Here is a 14748-nt window from a genome sequence, read left to right as displayed (position 1 = left end):
TAATATTTCCTTCTATCCCTAGGAGTGCCGAAAACAGAACAGGAGAGGAAAGAAGGCAGGAACGATTCGATCCTCCAACGTGCTAGCGCCTGGTAGAGGAGAAGCGGCAGGAAGGTAGAGACGAACATCCAGCTCGCTTGTGTAGCACGTGGGAGCAGCAAGAGGGAAGCAAGCAGGACGCGTACACACCATTCGACGAAGGCAAAGCTGGAGGAAAGGAAGAACGAGGAGAGAAGGCAGGCAAGACGGGTACGTATGTATCCCGCACCGGTTTTAGGCAGTGTGAATTGTGTGAGTATGTAAATATGTATGTGCGAGTAAGAAGGTAAAATAAAGAGCGTAAGCATGTGCAGAATGGACAAAAGAGAGTAAGAGTCTTTGTAGGGAGAATGGAGAGAATGAAAGAAATTGAGAAGGGATGTAGCATACATAAACCAAATGTATGATACACGCTGTCGCACGATTTCAAAAACCTTCTCTACCCAACCAACATTATCGCGCGACATTTTAAAATTTTGTATGAGAAAAAACGGGCTCAAAACGTTCTCAAATCGTGCTCATTAGCAGCACTAAAGAGCACGTCTCTGCAACGGTGCGACAGCGTGTATCATACATGTGGTTTCTGTATGCTACATTATTGTTCAATTTCTTTCATTCTCTCCTCTCTCCCAAAACAAACACAGACTCTCTTTCATTTTCCCATTCCACACATTCGCTCTTTATTTTACCTCTTTACCTCTACTCGCACATACACTTTTCAATACTCACATTTCACACTGCCGAAAACCCGTTGCGGGACACACACGTACCCGTCTTGCCTGCCTTCTCTCCTCGTTCTTCCTTTCATCCAGCGTTGGCTTCGTCGAATGGTGAGCACGCGTTAAAAATTCTTCCTGCTTGCCTCCTCCTCGCTGTTCCCAGGTGCTGCGCTAGCGTGCTGGATGATCGTCCCTACCTTCCTGCCGCCTCTCCTCTACCAGGCGCTAGCACGTTGAAGGATCGTTCCTGCCTTCCTGCCGCTTCTCCTTCGTCCGGCGCTAACGCGTTGAATGGTCGTTCCTACCTCTCCTGTCCTTTTGTTTTTGGCACTGCTGGTGAAAGAGGGAAATATTATCTATTTTGAAAACCGCTGTTCCATTTAACGCGAAGCATAATACTTACCAACCAATTGATTATTTCTATCGTGGTCCGTGCTCACTTCCGTTTGTGCGTGTGTTACGATTTGCTATAGAAAACGAAATTGATTTGATATCACCAATTATTAATACCATTCAATTTGATACAGATTGATATAATCCTTTATTAAAAGCTGTACTTACCAAATAGTTTTTTTTCCGTACTGGTTTCACGAGAGAAAAAACGAGCACGCATCGACGCGTCCTTCTTCTTACAAACTTGATTTTACACTACCACTTTTTCATATGAACGCGAAGCAGCGCCTTCCTCTGGTGGCTTTACAGGTATTCCCCGATATACGCCATACACGATATACGCGATTTCGCTATAAGCTTTTTTTCTAAATTTTAAAGTTTTTTGAGCAAATTGTACTAATTTGACACATCGAATATCAAATTCAAAATAAATTCCCTTTTGGTCGAATATTAAAAACCATTTCAAAATGTGTACAATTGTAATATTCAGTTGAAATCATATCAAATAACTAATTTAGCGGCTAAAACCTACCACTTCATGCAAAATTATATGAAACTTAGCTATAATTTGACTGAAAACTCGACATTTGCTAATATTCGAGATACGCTAATGCCTCCGGTCCGCATTAATAGCGTATATCGGGGAGTACCTGTACAATGATACAAAGAGCGGACGAGAGAAGATCGCTTGCGTGAACGCTTGGTGTAGCAAGCGAAATTGGACAAGTCCCAGAAAAGCGAGACACAAGAGTTTCTCTCGAACGATGGAAAGAGAAGAGCCATATGAAACATGAGGATGGTTGATGTGACACAGCCAAGTTGCGAGCAAAAAGTGACCAACACCCAGAAGAGCAAGACAGAATGAAAATTTTTCTGAATGTTAGAAAGAGAAAAATGATAGATACACATAAAAATCGCGCGATAATGCCGGTTGGGTATAGTTCTGCTATCGAGAACGATTTGACCGCGCTATAGAGAACACTTTTTCTATACAAAAAAAACCGCTTGCAACGTGACAATGTTGGTTGGGACCCCAACCGACATTATCGCGCGACAATTTCCAATTTTGTATGAGAAAAAACGGGCTCAAAACGTTCTTAAATCGTGCTCATTAGCAGCACTAAAGAGCACGTTTCTGCAACGGTGCGACAGCGTGTATCATACATGTAGTTTCTGTATGCTACATTATTGTTCAATTTCTTTCATTCTCTCCTCTCTCCCAAAACAAACACAGACTCTCTCTCATTTTTCCATTCCACACATTCGCTCTTTATTTTACCTCTTTACCTACCCCGGTACCAAAATCCATGCGACTTTTCGCTAACGGATTGATTAAATGGCGCCCGATTAGACGATCCGATAGAAGCACTTTTCAGGCTTAACGGATTGAGCGAGATACACCGTCGCGGCGACACGATACATGTTGCATACATGTGTACTACATTTCAAGAGCCCCCCCTCCCTTTTTTCGGATAGCAATGAGTTCAAACACACTTACGAATCCGTTGTTCAATATTTTTTTTATTTTCTACTTTCTTTTTCTAAGCACATTTTTTCATTCATAAACACACCCTCCCCACTGGTATTTTTCGAAGTATTTTTTTTTCTTCTTGAAAAACAAAAAAACTAACGCACACAAGGAGACCCACGGGAGAGTGCGAATCGACAAAGAAGAGAAAACACACACACACACCTTCTCCTCCCCATGGTGTTTTTCGCAAGGTGATCCCGTAGGAGAACGCGAACGCAAAAACACACACAGACAAAGCCACGCACGCATGCAGGCTAGCACACAAACACACACCTCACTCCTCCCCTCCCCCCCCCCCCCCCTTTTGATTCCGTAGGAGATCGCGAAACAGCAAAAAACACACTCACAACCACGTATGCATGCAAGCACACATACACACACATACACATACATCTACCCCTCCCCCTCTCTTGGTGTTTTTCACAAGGTGATCCCGTAGGATTAAGCGAAGCGGCAAAAACACACACAGCCACGCACGCAGGCATGCACTCACATACACACACACAGACGCGCGCGTGCACGCACGCACGAACGCACGAGGGAGCGTAAATGAAGAACGTATAGAACCTACGTTGCCGGTCTCCCCCTCCCGTGTTCTCGTTCTCCGACAAGGCTGAGATGTGCACTTTTGTGCGTGTACCTTTCCTTCCTCATCCGTTGACCGTTCGTGTACCTTTCGCGTGTACCTTTCCTTCCTCATCCGTTGACCGTTCGTTGTAAGCTGGAGGATGAGTTCAGCGCTGTTGAAGAAATGAAAGTTAAGAATAAGATTACTCACTCTTTTTTGGTATGCTTTGTGTTTTATCATAACTTACCTTATTGCAAACAAAATCCGGAATGAAGCTCCTCGTTTAGAATATTCCGCATTCGATCACATCCTCGGCGATGCTCGACGCCATCAGTGGATGAAAACAGGAAAAGAAACAAAGAAAAGCATCAGTCACCATCAGCATCATCTTACTCTCACACTTTTACATCGGTTGATGATTCTTACCTTTTCAATTCCACCAAAACAAACAGCGATGGAACCAAATCCAGATCACCAAAATCACACACGATTTCTGGAGCAAACCGACACATCCTCCCCCTCCAATTGTTTGCCACAGACTGACGTGTGTGTGAGCAGCAATGTTCTTGAAGCGGTGAGCAACGGTAAAGCACACACAAGAAGAAGCGAGACGGCTATACGAGTAGCGACTTACGCCGCCGCACAGACAGCGCGCGTCATAATTTTATGCGCGAAAATCTTAAAATTCAAGTTATTCATGACAAATTGTAACGACGTTTTCATACTCTGACGATTTTTTACGAAAGATATGTAAAAACTTAATGTAGTGCATTTAAATTTAGAGCAATATCATTAGCAGAACATAACATTTTGATATTTGTTTGTAAATTCAGATCCTAAGAGCTACTACTTTTTTGAACAATAAGTGTAGAAACACAAATTTTGTCTGAGTCCAGAACAGCAACAGGGAAGATGTCGTACCCTGAGTGTGGAGATGTGTGTGTGTATGTGGTGAACGTTGCCGCGTCAAGCGTGCTGTAGGATACAATGCGTGTAGGAGGGGGTAAAATCGCTTGGCTCATTGAAAATACAGGCAAAGTTGGCGCGAAGAAAACGCAACACTACGGATTGTATGGAAAATGTTGCGCGTTCAATCCGATTGCCATGCGATTGTCCTGGGGGTATAGTCACCCATACACTTTTCAATACTCACACAATTCACACTGCCAAAACCCGTTGCGGGATACATACGTACCCGTCTTGCCTGCCTTCTCTCCTCGTTCTTCCTTTCCTCCAGCGTTGTCTTCATCGAATGGTGTGCACGCGTCAAAAATTCTTCCTGCTTGCCTCCTCCTCGCTGTTCCCAGGTGCTGCGCTAGCGTGCTGGATGATCGTCCCTACCTTCCTGCCGCCTCTCCTCTACCAGGCGCTAGCACGTTGGAGGATCGTTCCTGCCTTCCTGCCGCTTCTCCTTCGTCCGGCGCTAACGCGTTGAATGATCGTTCCTGCCTCTCCTGTCCTTTTGTTTTTGGCACTGCTGGTGAAAGAGCGAAATATTATCTATTTTGAAAACCGCTGTTCCATTTAACGCGAAGTATAATACTTACCAACCAATTGATTATTTCTATCGTGGTCCGTGATCACTTCCGTTTATGCGTGTGTTACGATTTGCTTTACAAAACGAAATTGATTTGATATCACCAATTATTAATACCATTCAGTTTGATACAGATTGATATAATCCTTTATTAAAAGCTGTACTTACCAAATAGTTTTTTTCCGTACTGGTTTCACGAAAGAAAAAAACGAGCACGCATCGACGCGTCCTTCTGCTTACAAACTTGATTTTACACTACCACTTCTTCATGTGAACGCGAAGCAGCGCCTTCCTCGGGTAGCTATACAGGTATTCTTCAATATACGTCATACTCGAAATACGCAATTTCACTATACGCTTTTTTCTAAATATGACAGTTCATTAAGCAAATTGTACTAATTTGAGAAATCGAATATCAAATGCAAAATAAATTCCCCGCTGGTTGAATATTAAAAACCATTTCAAAAGGTATAAAATTGTAATATTGAGTTGAAATCAGATCAAATGAATAATTTAGTGGCTTAAACATACCACTTTATGCAAAATTATACGAAAATCAGCTATAATTTGACTGAACCCTTTCTTTCCTTCTCCTCAACGAACCCACCATTCCCGCGAGCGTAGACCGATCAAAAAATTCCAGGAAATTCCGACAGTAAGTGTGCAGTTTTTTATTCACAGTACTGGCTGGCAAAATATCAATTCTTGATGGCGCGTACTGGCGATCAAATCGTTGGCTGCTTGCTCCACCTATGGCGCGTGCTGTTGGAAGGAAAACACTTGGTGTTTGATGCGTTTGCCTGAGGAATGAAAGATAAATCGAGCATTAGAATGGTGAACAAAACTAGTACTGTTTAAAACTTACCGATCAAGAAGATATTTAATGTTAAATGGCGACTCTGTATGCCCGATCCATCTGCTTTGATCTGTTATCAGAAGCTTTGGTAATGAAATAGCTACGTGTGATGGAAAATAACAGAAGAATAAACAAACATTAAAAGCAGTACGATTGTTAGAACACAAACATCATTTGCAAGATTCTTCTTCTTATGCATGCACTTACCCGTAGATCATGTAACAAAACAAACTGCACTTACGCCTGCGTTGACATCTGTCACGATTAACTTTACCACTTTTCTATTAACATTTAATGATTTTCGCTGCATCTTCCAGCACCAATCCTTCCCAAATGAAATTTGCATTCGTTCTAGCAATGAGTTTCGAACGATCACAACACAGCGCGAGAGTGAAGAACACAAAGTAAATGGCACTATGAACAAGTGTTGATCATATGGTCAAAATAGAGTATAATGGAATTTATTTTACTTCAAATGAATATAATTTATTCTGATTTACATTTCAACTATTGTTATCAGCCTAGTTGTTAATGTTTAAAATTTTGATGAAGTGAAAACATCATTACCAGATAAATGAAACGATAATCGACGCTTTTTGACCATATCGAATTATGATCGTCTTTACACATAGTGTCATCTCTTGCGCTTCAGGGTCTCACGCTCAGAGCAAAAATTCTCGCATCTTCGCAACGGTGGGAGCGATCGGCCATGGAGAGGTGAAGGAGTGCGAGTGTGTGTCTCATGCACACAGCGAAATTTTGGTCAACACCTCGATGGTGGGAGCGTTTTTCCATGGGATGGGGTAGTGGAGTGCGAGTGTGTCGCATGATTCCTTCAAAGCTAGGGCCAGGGGTAGCGAGAGGCATTAAAATGAGTTACTCTTTGCCAAGCGGGCAGAAAAGCGAGACGCAAGAGTTTCTCTCTAACGATGGAAAGAGCCACATGAAACATTGAAATAATATTAGTTAAACAGCATAAATCACCCAGAATTTCACCGAACCAAACCAAGCCAATTTCTGTCAACACTGATATCTGTCAAACGAGGGAGGCGAACCGCAGATGAAGAAAACAACTTTTATCACTATGGGACAGCTTCAAAACTTGTCCAAATTTTTAGAATAGTTTTGTGTACAGCTTTCAATTGCCAGGAAAAAAAGATTTAAAATACAACACACATTTATTGAATCATTATTACTCTTAAACTAATTGTAAATTATTGTGTGTTGTATTAAATATCATTATTATCTGTTTTATCTGTTTTATTTCTGTTTTGCCCAATAGAACTATGATTCGCCCATAGTTTCTTTCGCTGTCTCATCAGATTGAAAATTTTACCAACACCACAAATGTGGAAGCATTGCGGCATGAAGTAGGTTGGTAAGGCACGGCGGAGTGAGAGCGAGGATCTAACACACAGATGTAACAATAACCCATCATCGCAATGACGGGAGCAATCGGTCATGGGGGGTTGGTGGAGTGCGAGTGTGTCTCTCAAGCTCAGAGCAGATTTTTGCTTAACACCTCAACGATGGGAGCGTTCAGGGGTGGAGACGTATGGAAGTGTGCGAGTGTGTCGCATGATTGCTTGCAAGTGTAGAGCCCGCTTGGCAAAATGTCGTGCGACATGCATGCTTGAAATCGATGCTTGTTAACATTTTATTTCAAGCATCGTTAGTGTCCCAGCGTGAGCGCTGAGCGCACCTCCCCTCATTCTCAATGCCGCGTTTTTGGTTAATCCTCGCTCCCACCCTTTCTTTCCTTCTCCTCAACGAACCCACTATTCCCGCGAGCGTAGACCGATCAAAAAATTCCAGGAAATTCCGACAGTAAGTGAGCAGTTTTTTATTCACAGTACTGTTTGGCAAACTATCAATTCTTGATGGCGCGTACTGGCGATCAAATCGTTGGCTGCTTGCTCCACCGATGGCGCGTGCTGTTGGAAGAAAAACACTTGTTGTTTGATGCGTTTTCCTGAGGAATGAAAGATATATCTAGCATTAGAATGGTGAACATAACTAGGACTATTTAAAACTTACCGATCACGAAGATATTTGAAGTTAAACGGCGACTCTGTAAGCCCGATTCACCTTCTTTGATCGGTTATCAGGTGCTTTGGTAATGAAATAGCTAGGTGTGATGGCAAATAATAGAAGAATAAACAAACATTAAAAGCAATATGATTGTTAAAACACAAACATCATTTGAAATATTCTTCTTCTTATGCATACACTTACCCGTAGATCAAGTAACAAAACAAACTGCATTTACACCTGCGTTGACATCTTTCACGATTTACTTAACCACTTTTCTATAAACATTTTATAATTTTCACTGCATCTTCCGGCACCGATCCTTCCCAAATGAAATTTGCATTCGTTCTGGCAATGAGTTTCGAACGATCACAACACAGCGCGAGAGTGAAGAACACATAGTAAATGGCACTATGTACAAGAGTTGATCATTTGGTCAAAATAGAGTATAATGGAATTCATTTTACTTCAAATGAATTTAATTTATTCTGATTTACATTTCAATTATTGTTATCAGCCTAGTTGTTAATGTTTAAAATTTTGATGAAGTGAAAACATCATTACCAGATAAATGAAACGATAATCGACGCATTTTGACCATATCGAATTATGATCGTCTTTACACATAGTGTCATCTCTGGCGCTTCAGGGTCTCACGCTCAGAGCAAAAATTCTCGCAAATTCGCAACGGTGGGAGCGTTCAGCTGTGGAGGGCTGGAGGAGTGCGAGTGTGTGTCTCATGCACACAGCGAAATTTTGGTCAACACCTCGATGGTGGGAGCGTTTTTCCATGGGATGGGGTAGTGGAGTGCGAGTGTGTCGCATGATTCCTTCAAAACTAAGGCCAGGGGTAGCGAGAGGCATCAAAATGAGTTACTCTTTGCCAAGCGGGAGCGGCGGTAGCGAGAGGCAGAGTGTACAGGCGATTTCTGCCAAGAGGGGGCGACGCGCCATGTCAAAGCCACTCGCTTTGCAAAATGTCGCGCGACATGCATGCTTGAAATCGATGCTTGTTAACATTTTATTTCAAGCATCGTGAGTGTCCCAGCGTGAGCGCTGAGCGCACCTCCCCTCATTCTCAATGCCGCGGTTTTGGTTAATCCTCACTCCCACCCTTTCTTTCCTTCCCTCAACGGACACACCATTCCCGCGAGCGTACGACGATCAAAAAATTCCAGGAAATTCGGACAGTAAGTGTGCAGTTTTTTATTCACAGAGCTATTCGGGGATATTTCAATTCTTGATGGCACGTACTGGCGATCAAAACGTTGGCTGCTTGCTCCACCGATGGCGCGTGCTGTTGGAAGGAAAAACACTTGCTGTTTGATGCGTTTGCTTGAGGAATGAAAGATAAATCGAGCATTAGAATGGTGAACAAAACTAGTACTATTCAAAACTTACCGATCACGAAGATCGGTTGGAACACAAACATCATTTGGAAAATTCTTCTTTTTATGCATGCACTTACCCGTAGATCACCCGCTGCGCAAATTCGAGCAGTTAGCAGCTAGAAAGCGCAGATTTTGGCTGGTCTCTCGCGTGGGACTTCAGCGATTCCTGCGCTGGGTCGAGCAAGTTTAGCGCCATCTGTTGGCGAAATGAACGAACTATTTATGGGGGCGGAGCAAAAAAAAACGGTCAAAAAATTCAAAAATATTGCCGCCCATTTTTCGTCCGCTACTTCTCCCTCCCTCACCCTGCCTTGCCATACTTGCGCTACTGCCCGTGCCTTCCACCGCCAGCTGATTGGCTGTTGCGGTGTATTGATTGATACTCATATGTGTATTGCGGTTGTGTATTGTTATTGGTGGGTGTTAGCATTTATTAATTTGTGTGTGACCTTGAGACGCTGTGGGAGAAGCTGGATTGGGATTCAAAGTGTTATCGGTGTATTGATGGTTCATTTTATTTCGTGCCGCTGCTGATGAGACCATTCGATGCCCCTGCCAGTTGAGGGTGAAGAAGCCTATTTAAAACAAGCGTAGGAGAACGTCTAACACTAATCTAATATTTTTTTATTTGAACATGTTTGATGCTTCAACGACCTTCTAAGCATCATGTAGCACAGTGTATAGTGGCAATAAAATATTTTTTTTAATGTGCCGAAATCTGTCTCGCGTTTTCGGGTCTCGTCACACACACGCACACTCACAGCGTGGGGAAAGTGGCCGTTCACTCTATCATGTCGCGATCCCCCATCCCGCCCGGCGCTTTGGATGCGCTACAAGATAGCTGAACAAGCCGTTCTACCGACAAGGTAGCCGTGCTCGCTCGTGAGGGGAGGGGGGGGGGGGTTCTGGTGGGGGTGCGTGCTTGCGTTCGCGCTTTCGTGGGTGCGTGCTTGCGTTCGCGCTTTCGTGGGTGCGTGCTTGGGTTCGCGCTTTCGCGGGTGCATGCACGTATACGTGCATGTGTGTGTGTGTGTGTGTGTGTGAGTTTGCGCGCGTGTGTTTGTATGATTGTGTGTGTGCGTGCGTTTGGAAACCCCAAAACTATTTTATTCTGATGCGTACAGTTTCATCCGCAGCGGCTACAAAGTCCATGCATTTTCGATCTCGCTACCTGAGAGACAACACAACCATTGGCATTGGCATCTTTGCGATCGGCTCTGCTGTTGAGGGTATTAAAAAGACACACGATCTAAGCAAACGTGCGTGTGATATGTTGCACATTTATTTCTAATTCAGCTAGCGGGCGCAAGTGGAAACAACATTTTGAATTGAATCCATACAAAAGAGGATTCTGGATTTGTTTATTACGGTGCGCGTATGATACTGCACCTGTCCGTCCAGAATCTGGTGGCTTGTTGGTTTGGAGTAGTTGTCATGACGCCGATTGACCGGCAATGCCTTGGATTGGGTTCGGATCGGTAGGTTCATGTTTTGGTCGAGTGCATTCCGTGCATTTGTCGCGCCACAGCGGTAGACCCGGCAGAACCAAAGTCAAAACAAAAACCTTCCCCGAGTGTGGGCTGCTACGCTAAGTTCTTGTTAGTATTATTATTATTATTATTATTATTATTGGCGTAATAGCCAACGCGATCATGCCGGCCTTTTCAAGTCTTGAGTAGCACGTTGTTGTAGGTTTGGTGATAGCTATGGTCGCCATATAGTATGTTCGGTTTTTGATACGGTCGGCATGTGATCTGATGAGCGTACAACGGTACAACTGATCAACGCGTACTTTCGCGGTAAGTCAGTGTTTCGCTGACAAGTATCGAGGTTGAATAACACTTTGTTCGAAGCGGACTTTTCGACACTTGCTCGTCCAGGCGATCATGGAAACCTTTAGGAGGTTTCCTTTACTGGAAACGTTGGAGTTTAGAGGTAAGGCCTGGGTAGGGGTAGGGGGACATAACTAAACTCTTTAAATGAGAAGTCGATAGATGTTGGATGGGCATAGTCCTATCCTGACAGTCCGAACGATTCTGACTTGCCACGGTTGGAATTGGTTTTATTTATACTCAATAAGTTTCGTACATTTTGGTTTTGGAATGTGTTTTTGTCCTAATTAAAGGTTATTGATATGAGGTGCAATTTATACATTGTATTGGAGTGAGGTGTCTATCAATTTGTGCCTATGTTGCGCTTTTAGTGTTTTTGCAAAGGTTCTGGAAAGTTTCAACTGTTCTAGCCAAGGAACGGTCGCGTTTCGGTTGTTTTCGATAAATGTGTCTCAATTGTTTTTTTCTATGAACGGTATGGTCTAGATGTGTTGCTATGGTGTGGATTGATTTGCTGATGTGTTATAATGAATGGTGGGCTGATGTGTTGCAATGGTGTGATTTGGCTTTCCTAAGTGTGTTACGATGTGTCTATAGCTGATAGTGTGTATTATAATAAGTTCTGTATAGCAGATATGCTACAACGTAGCTGGATAGTCAGCCCTACGAACGAGGCTTTTAACAAAAAGAACGACCAGGACTTTTGGAAAAACTGACTACACCGAACGCGTTCGAACGTTCCGTTCAGTGTTCGACGGCACACATAAATGTGGTAATAAAACGTGCAAAATCATATTGCTTTCTCGCTCTTTCTCGCACCGTGCGAACGGGTCGTCAGAGATCAAAATGTACCCTGTTGGTGTTGAAATCATACCCATACAACTCAATTCCTCCAACGCCGTCGAATTTGTCCAGCAGTGTTCGATACGTGTGCTGTTGGTGTGGAAATCGTATCTATACGACTGAATTCATCGAACGCGTTCGAACTGGTGTTCGATCTGTGTTCTGTTGGTATGCAAATCGTACCTACACAACTGAATTCATCGAACGCGTTCGAACTGGTGTTCGATCTGTGTTCTGTTGGTGTGTAAATTGTACCTACACAACTGAATTCATCGAACGCGTTCGAACTGGTGTTCGATCTGCGTTCTGTTGGTGTGTAAATCGTACCTAACTTCTGAATTCATCGAACGCGTTCGAACTGGTGTTCGATCTGTGTTCTGTTGGTGTATAAATCGTACCTACACAACTGAATTCATCGAACGCGTTCGATCTGGTGTTCGATCTGTGTTCTGTTGGCATGGAAATTATACCTTTACAATTCAATAGATCGAGCCCGTTCAAATGGATTAGTCATTGTTCGCGAATGAACTGAACTGAATTGATTGCGCTCATCATGTTGATCCATATTTAAGTAGTTGTTTTTAAATAGAATCCTTAAGTGTGTATAAGGCATGGGGTACAATATATGCAGGAGACATTTTTGCTCGTATTAGTTTTTTACATGCTAGTTTTTGGTCGGTTTTGCGATGGATTGTGTTGACCAGACAGCCGAGTGTTTAATGTTTTTAAATGATTGGTTTCAACCGCAGAATGAGTACTTCTTTGGCTACAGTATGCGTCTATGGTGGGTAAATAAAAAAGATAATACTGCAGCTATAACAGGTTTCGATATCGCAGATATTTGAGTAAAATTCAACGTAACCTCTGCAGGTGGCCTGACTCGTTTTGGCGCTTCTACAACAGCAAAACAAAATCCACGCATACACCGAAATCTATCACGTTCAAAGGAGCAACAAGTGCCAACACTAATAAAATGTGCAATCTCTTCGCGGATCGCTTCGCAGATTGCTTTTCACCGGCCATGAATGATACCGATACCATTGATGCTGCTCTCGTCAACACTCCGGCTGGAGCAATTAACATGAGCACTCCTTTCATCGACAGTGAGATCGTTTTATCTGCCCTAGCGCAACTAAAGCCTTCCTTCGCTCCTGGACCCGACGGAATTCCTTCTACCGTGCTGAAACGCTGTCAAACGACAGTAGCACCTATCCTTGCAAAATTGTTCAATGCATCGCTAGCCAATGGCTACTTTCCCAAAGCATGGAGGAAATCTTGGATGGTTCCTATTTACAAAAAGGGCGACAGGACAGATGCCATCAACTACCGGGGTATTACATCCTTGTGTGCCATTGCCAAGGTGTTCGAACTAGTGATATACAAAAATCTGCTACATGCATGCCGCAGCTACCTAAGTCCGTATAAACATGGATTCGTGCCAAAAAAGTCGACTACCACGAACCTGGTTGAATTTGTAACCTATTGCACTAGTCAAATTGATGCCGGAGCTCAAGTCGATGCAATTTACACAGATCTAAAAGCAGCATTCGACTCTCTTCCGCACGCAATTCTTCTCGCTAAACTCGATAAGCTAGGAGTTCCCAGCCCGCTCGTACAGTGGCTTAAGTCGTACCTAATTAATCGCACATACATCGTGAAAATTGAAAAGCAAATGTCCAAAGAAATAGTCAGCAGCTCGGGTGTGCCACAAGGAAGCAATATTGGCCCGCTTCTCTTCATATTGTTTATCAACGATGTTACCCTCGCTTTTCCTCCCGACAGTATAAGTCTGTTTGCCGACGACGCAAAAATTTTTGCGCCTATTCACAACACAGGTGATTGTACATTCCTGCAAGACTGCATCGAAATTTTCTGTTCGTGGTGCAAGCGTAATGGACTGACTATCTGCATCGAGAAATGCTACTGTGTGTCTTTTAGTCGATGCAGGAGCCCAGTGACTGGGACCTACTTCATGGACGGCACTGCACTTAATCGACAGAATCATGCCAAAGACCTGGGCGTTCTGCTTGACTCTAGTTTGAACTTTAAACAGCATATCGATGACGTTGTAGCCAGAGGAAATCAATTACTTGGCGTGGTTATCCGGACAACTAATGAATTCCGCAACCCCATGTGCATCAAAGCTGTGTACAACTGTATCGTTCGTTCGGTTCTGGAATATTCGTGCGTAGTCTGGAGCCCAACTACCGCTTCTTCAATTGCTCGACTTGAGGCGATTCAACGTAAGCTCACGAGATATGCCCTACGCCTACTTCCCTGGCAGGATCGCAATAATCTTCCTCCGTATGCTGCGCGGTGCCGTCTTCTAGGCCTTGAACCTCTTTCGGTTAGAAGACGCAATGCACAGTGCTCTTTCATCGCTGGATTGCTAAATGGCTCTATCGACTCATCGCCTTTGTTGCATCGAGTCGATATCTATGCACCATCCCGAACACTTAGGTCTAGAGAAACTCTACGGCTCGCCCAACCCCGTTCCAGTGCTGGTCGGTCTGACCCTATGTTCCGCATGTCGGCTGTCTTCAACACTGTCTCGGATTGCTTCGACTTCGACATCTCAACTCAGTGCTTCAAGGAACGTCTCCGGCTTTTGCCGTGGCCGCAGTGAATTGCGATGCAAATCTTGTTTTTGCTATGTTTTTTTTTCTTTTTGAACTGTTACATCTTAATTAGGCCATACGGCCCGTTGAAGATTAATAAATAATAATAATAATAATAATAATAATAATAACGAGCGGTCTTTGTGAATAAAAATATCATGAAACAAAGAACGAAAGAATCGTCGTTCGCGTTCGGTTCTTTTTGGTGAGCGAACTAGTTCGTTTGCGTTCGGTGAAAAGAATCGTTTTGCCCATGCCTAGTCTGTAGTATGCCGTATGTTTACTGGTGGACAGACTATTAGCAACAAGGGCCCCCGGAAAGATCATCGTTAGGGCCCCGTGGCTGGAGAACCATTTGCCTAACACCCTCCAGCGTTAGCTAGCGATTCC

The 14748-nt window shown here is 43.5% G+C and overlaps 1 protein-coding gene and 1 long non-coding RNA gene across 4 annotated transcripts in view; both read right to left on the bottom strand.

The window, feature by feature from the left end:
- Positions 1 to 261: 261 nt before the first annotated feature.
- Positions 262 to 2979, bottom strand: LOC125906467 (uncharacterized). The gene is made up of 2 exons (XR_007451835.1): positions 1162 to 2979; positions 262 to 1091 (listed from the first exon to the last, which is right to left on the bottom strand). It is a non-coding gene; the product is annotated as an uncharacterized LOC125906467 (long non-coding RNA).
- The window catches only part of LOC120948884 (chitooligosaccharidolytic beta-N-acetylglucosaminidase), a 71598-nt gene continuing 59829 nt past the window's right edge, over positions 2980 to 14748 (bottom strand). The window contains exons 5-10 of one of the 3 annotated variants that reach the window (XM_049605231.1): positions 9143 to 9261; positions 7879 to 9009; positions 7681 to 7771; positions 4798 to 5587; positions 3498 to 4727; positions 2980 to 3422 (exon numbers count right to left, since the gene is read on the bottom strand). In XM_049605231.1, coding sequence (XP_049461188.1) covers positions 9175 to 9261 — 87 coding nt within the window. In that variant the 3' untranslated portion in view covers positions 2980 to 3422; positions 3498 to 4727; positions 4798 to 5587; ... (1 more) ...; positions 7879 to 9009; positions 9143 to 9174. Of the gene's footprint in view, positions 3423 to 3497; positions 4728 to 4797; positions 5588 to 7243; positions 7616 to 7680; positions 7772 to 7878; positions 9010 to 9142; positions 9262 to 14748 lie in introns of those variants that run through there. The other 2 variants (XM_049605230.1, XM_049605232.1) reach the window with 2 other exon arrangements.

The sequence above is a fragment of the Anopheles coluzzii genome, chromosome 2, assembly GCF_943734685.1.
Source record: "Anopheles coluzzii chromosome 2, AcolN3, whole genome shotgun sequence".
Classification (NCBI taxonomy): domain Eukaryota; kingdom Metazoa; phylum Arthropoda; class Insecta; order Diptera; family Culicidae; genus Anopheles; species Anopheles coluzzii.
The sequence above is the reverse complement of the archived record's forward strand: the minus strand, read 5'-3'. Positions and strand labels throughout refer to the sequence as shown.